The sequence below is a fragment of the Clupea harengus genome, chromosome 6, assembly GCF_900700415.2.
Source record: "Clupea harengus chromosome 6, Ch_v2.0.2, whole genome shotgun sequence".
NCBI lineage: Eukaryota > Metazoa > Chordata > Actinopteri > Clupeiformes > Clupeidae > Clupea > Clupea harengus.
Genome location: NC_045157.1, coordinates 11,840,961 through 11,846,960, shown reverse-complemented (window position 1 = coordinate 11,846,960; position 6,000 = coordinate 11,840,961). Strand labels below are relative to the sequence as shown.

General features: G+C 43.3%; 1 protein-coding gene across 2 annotated transcripts in view; it reads left to right on the top strand.

Annotated features, from left to right (window-relative positions):
* The window catches only part of LOC105888607 (leucine-rich repeat-containing protein 49), a 61,282-nt gene that overhangs the window by 32,550 nt on the left and 22,732 nt on the right, over positions 1 to 6,000 (top strand). For both annotated transcript variants that reach the window (XM_031569006.2, XM_031569007.2), the window contains one exon: positions 5,774 to 5,949. In XM_031569006.2, the coding sequence (XP_031424866.1) occupies positions 5,774 to 5,949 (176 nt within the window). The remainder of the gene's footprint in view (positions 1 to 5,773; positions 5,950 to 6,000) is intronic.

The window sequence follows — 6,000 nt, the reverse complement described above, 5'->3', positions numbered from 1 at the left end:
TTCTTTCTTTTCCAGGCCTGTCTTAGCGCTCACTCACACACTCTTCTTCTCACTCACTTACTCACTCACTCACTCAATCATTCACACAGCCTTATTCTCACTCACTCATGATCACTCACTCACTCACTCACCTGCACATTCACTCACTCACTCACCTGCACATTCACTCACTCACTCACTCACTCACTCACTCACTCACTCACTCACTCACTCATTCATTCATTCATTCACTCACTCACTCACTCACTCACTCACCCTTCCTCTCACTCACTCATTCATTCACTCATTCACTCACTCACTCACCTTTCATCTCACTCACTCACTCATTCATTCACTCACTCACTCACTCACTCACCCTTCCTCTCACTCACTCATGATCACTCAGTCATTCATTCACTTACTCACCCGCTCACTTACTCACACTCCCTGTCTCTCTCATTCACTCATTCGCTCACTCTCTCACGCTCTCACTCACTCACTCACTGACACACACACATTTCTTCTCTCACTCACTCACTCACTTGCTCACTCACCCACTCACTCACCAGAAATACAATTTTAGGGAGAGTGTTTATTTGGAAGGCAACCAAGAGGATTTGCAGGCTCTTGACAATGGTGTTTTTGAATCACTTGCCACTGTACCTCCAAGCATTTTCCTGTTTATTCATTGAGTGCTCTGAAATTCTTTCAGTCTCATGAATGAAACAGACCACATTGTCATGTTCCATCTCTGCGGTTGGAATTCGTGTAACGGGATATAGACTTGTTATCATTTTTAACATGGAACATATGTGGCAGACATTATGGAAGACAGCTTGGGACTGTAGCAGACTGTGATATAATCCCAGTAATGGATTTAGAGAGAGAGAGAGAGAGAGAGAGAGAGAGAGAGAGAGAGGGACCGAGAGAGAGAGAGAGAGGGGAAAGTGGAGGCAAGGAGACAGACAGAGAGAACGATTTAGAGGGGGGGGGGTGTTCCTCCCTGTCTCTTCTCCTTTACCTGAAGAGAATGAAGAGGGACTGAAAGAGGGACGGATAGAGGAGAAGTGGAAGAAGCAAACAAAACAATGAGTCAGAGATGGGAGAGAGAGAGAGAGAGAGAGAGTGAGGTGGAAAGAAAGATGGAAAGAGAGAGAGAGAGAGAGAGAGGTGGAGAGAAAGAGAGAGAGAGAGGTGGACAGCAAGTAAAAAACAAAGATGGCATCCTGCCTCCTCTTATTTATCAAGTGAAATGGCCTGGCTTAACACAGTGTTGTCATACTTAATCCATTTTCCGCAAGGGGGTGAGAGTGCTTGTTTGCCTCCAACCTCAGCTAATCTCTGAGATTTTTTTTTATTGCCGTTCCCTGATGAGCATTAATCTTAAGTACTTTACACATGTACTCTGCTACTCAGGCATGCAGGGACAGTGGGGTAAGATGAGCCGTTCTTTACTTGGGTCGATCTACAGCCAAGGGAATATGAGACAGAAATAAAACTAATGCACACAACACAAGTTTAGAATGTATGCCATCAGTTAAAACCTTCACAGTGTACCTCACTCACTCAAATAGACAACACAAACTGGGGTCCCAAAAACTGGGTTCTTGTGGCTCAACTTGCCACATCTCAGGGGTAAATTGATCCATCTAAGAAAAACTATTGTATTAACCAAAAGTATAATTCTAAATATAATAATCCCCCATTCTGCTGATTTTATTGGTGTTCATGAAATAAATATTACAACTAATTTGTCTACAGAAACCTGTAGATGGTCTGCCAAGTCTCTAGGATTAAGAAATAGACATGAATGCCTTAAAGTGAATGAAATTTGTATTCTTTTGAGGAACATTCAGATTATTCGTTTTTCACTTTCAGTGTAGACTCTCAACTGTACAGTTGACAAATTACAAACCTTTTAGGCTATAAACATTATATAAATGCCAACATATCACATAATGTTCTGAATATAATCGCAAACTTTGTAGCCAATGACATAAACACTAACATGTCATATCAACTACATCCACAAGGCGGTAAACAGAAACTAGGGCTACGACTACATGACTCTGGAGCACCTATCTGCTTTCCTTCAGTAATTACGTGGCATGACCACTGTTATGCTACACATAAATATGACATATAATGTCAGTTATTCATTGTTTGGATGCAACACTAATTTAAATACCAAATGTTTGACTTAACTTCATGCACACCTGTGGTTCATCTTACCCCCAAGGCTCTGGCTCATTTTGCCCCACAGCCACCATTTTGGGAAAAGTGCTTAGTATAGCAACCTAGAGCTACACTTCTGCTAATTCACTCACATGTTTTTACACAGTTCATCAGCATATCTGAAATAAGCTTTTAAACTAAGATAAATTACTTGTGATGTTCTGATTATACCTGAAATGCCCCAAAAAATGCCAACTTCCACAGCAAGATGAAAATGGAGAATGCAAACTAAATTTAGGGTCACATGGCAAAAACATATCTGCTGGCTCATCTTACCCCACTCTCCACTGAGCATGACTCATTTGGCTTGCATTACCATTCTCAAAGTAGCCTGGGTCAATGGAGGTTTCATATGGAGGAGAGGAGGGAAAGCCACAGGGAGAAGCCCTTGAAGGCCACTGATGATTGGTAGCTTTGACATGCCGAGTGATGTTTTCGTTACACATTTATTGAAAGCGTATTTGCTCTTGCTTTCATGTGGTTGATACACCAGGAGGTATTCATCTCCACATATTAATTTAAAGAAATATGGTTGTTTCTTTTGTATGGTGCGTATGTTTCTGTCATACTTTATACTGCAGTCTGCATTGTTGAAAATGTGCTTCTATTTATTGTGTGTGTGCGTGCGTGCGCATGTGTGTGTGTTGTGTGTGCTTGTGCATCTGTGTGTCTGTGTTTTGTGATACGATACAGCAGATTCTAGAGAGGTTTATAGATAGAGACAGAACATGTAGACAGGAGTTGATTGCACCTCCGTAATCCAAACCAGCTAATCCAGGCTAAATAGGGGAGCTCAGCGCAGCTGGGTGTTGGAGAAAGATCCGGAGGGAGTCCAGACTCCCCGTAGGGAAGGAGGGCCACATTTTGTCTGAGAGGATCTGGAGGCTGCAATCGCAATGACATACCAATACACACACAGACATGCTAAACTCTGAAATCCTGATACACATAGAGACACCCCCTAACAAAATGCATACTCATATACTCACCAGCTCTGGACATGTAAGAAGAGACACCAGGAAGTCGATCATGCGGAATGGATCATTTCATATTGACTGTCCTGAATAGGCCGTCTCACTATGACTTGTGTTTACTCTTTCAGTTGTCTGAGTTTCGACCTCTGCATGCTGTGACGCCAATTTTAGCTGTTCGCTGAAGACCATGAAAGCGATCGCCCCTGTCGCGCCAGTCGAGTAATGGTCCTGTTATCACCCCAAACGACATTTGAGTCATCAGACACGGATTTGAGAGCACTTTCCGCTAATCATCTAGACACCAGGGGTGCACAAAGCTGAAAGAAAGAAAAGCTGTGACGCTTCTGGCCAGTGTCTCTGAAAATGCACTCATGGAACTGAGATTGCTTGTCATTATAAACCTCTTAAGTCTCCAAACATGTGGAGTACAGTTATTCTCGATGTTGATGAAGACCATCACATTTTTATGTCATTTTCAGTACATCAGAACACAGCCATTTCAGAGTTGATGTTTGTAGTCATATTATCACATTATCAAATTTTGCTGCTGGTTGTATAACCACAGAGATGAACTCTGCAATTGTACATATTTATAACTTTTTAAATCCACTTTTGTCTGCTTCAAATAAGAAGATTGTTCCACATTGTGCATTTGCATCCCTGGGGAAAGATAATTTGCGTGTCTTAATGATGTCTGCTTTTTTTTTGCGCTGGTGCCCTTGGATACCAGGGAGTGTTGTAACTATAGATATGAGATAATGACATTGCAAAAGCACTGCTGTATCAGGGCTGTGCTAAATTCAGGGGAGAGCATCTTTATGTTCCTACTGTACTCATACAAAGTTTCATTTATGGCCTCTTCAATCAGGAAACTTCATCCTCCAGTGGATATTTGAAGTTGGTAAAGTTTAGACTTGTCATGTTTTGTTTATTGTTTTTATCGTCATAGTGATGCTCAACCCAGGGCAAACTCATCCATTTATTCCAACTCATTGCACGCTGCTAAATATGCCCATGGTTAGATATGCTGCTAAATATGCCCATGGTTAGATATGCTGTCGGTTGGAATTGACATGATGGATAATCACCCCTTACCGTTCTGCCAACGGGCATCAAGACATTGACTTCTAAGGGCACAGAACTTTTGAGGGTACAAATCTGAGGTGAAGCAGAGGGTACAGGAGGGCAAATGTCCGTGTGTGCAAAAATGGTTTGCTGTGGCTGCTGCTCAGTCAGAGAGAAAGGGAGCTTAGTTTGCATGCTGGGCCAGAGATGGACACACTTATGGAAACAACAAATCAAGAGATTGATCTCTGTGATGACGAGCAGCATCTTGTCCCTTGTGTTTGGGTAGAGACCTGATACTAGGCATTTACATCAGTCTCTTTTTCTTTGCCCTCGGATGACTCACAGATGACCAGAGAAAAATATGGTCCATCATCAGAGTTCTCTTATAGTTCTATCCTCGTTTCTATCCGTTTGTTTGTTGTTTTTTCCCCAAAAATATATTTGACAAAAACCCTTTTTAACAGTTATGTGTATGTCAGGTTTTAATATACGGTGGCTGTTCAATTTCTGTGTTTCTGAAGGAGTACACTTGACTCACTTGTTCACGAGACACTGAAAAAATTGTAGTTTTTTTTATAGTTTATCATTTTACCCCTAGGTTTCAAGCCTAGTTGTCTTAGAGAAGTTATTCTTGTAGAGTTCTGCATGTAGTTCTCTTCAGCAGGGGAACGGCTCAGAGGTGCTTGCAAGAGCCATCCTGCAGTGGGCAAAGGCCAGACAGGTGGAGAGACCCTCACACGTACAGTAGGATCACGAACACCTAGCTGCTAGGGCTCAATCACAGATAGGACATGGGACCACTAATGTGTCTTGGTAGGACAAACACACACACACACACACACACACACACTGGCTTCCTTTAGCTCAGACAATAGAGGAAGGTGCTAGAATCACTAAGAGGTCTAGGAGTGCAATGGCACACCAACTACATAATAATTTTATTGCACAAAAAAACGTATGATCAGATGCTTGGTAGGAGAAACCTCCACACACCGGGTTGCTTTAGCTCAGACAGTAGAGGAAAATGCTAGAATTACTAAGGTTATGGGTTTCATTCACAGACTATTCAGCACACACTGAAGTCAGCACACACACATTTATATCTATCTGAAGGATTTTTTTTTTTTAAAGAGATTGTGAAACTACAGGCCTCTCAATTGAGTTCCTCCTGTAGGGTTCTGCGTGCGGTTCTGCTCAGCAGGGAAGCAGCCCAGAGGTGTGCAGGCTTCAGGATACAGTGGACAAGGCCCAGGCAGGTGGAGGGACATCTGCAGTGAGTCATGAGTAGCAGAAGTAGCAGAAGTAGAGAGCAGGAGGTCATGGGTTCGACCCCCCTGGGTCTTCAGCACACATTGTCATTCACACACTCTACATAGTTTGGGATGTAAAGTGTCCTCAGGGTTAAAGGTGTGTAAATACGGGGGGCGTTTGCAGTGGGTCTCAGTGTGTTAGCTGCATGCCTGCGTGACCTGACTGCCTCTCCTTTCTCACCTGGTGTCGTCCGGCTGTCTGTCCAGGAGAAACGGCGGCTGGCCATTCGTAATGCCGCACAGCAGTGGGAGGGGCTAAAGTCCTGTCTGGACCTGCCCACTCAGAACGGACCAAAGGAGGAAGTGAGCCCTGAGAATAGTCCCACCCACAGCTCCGCCCAGACCAATGGGATCGCTCAGGATCCCTCTCCAGATGAGTTCAGGTACTGATCAACAGACATGCCCCATAAACTCTCTCTCCCTCTCTCTCTCTC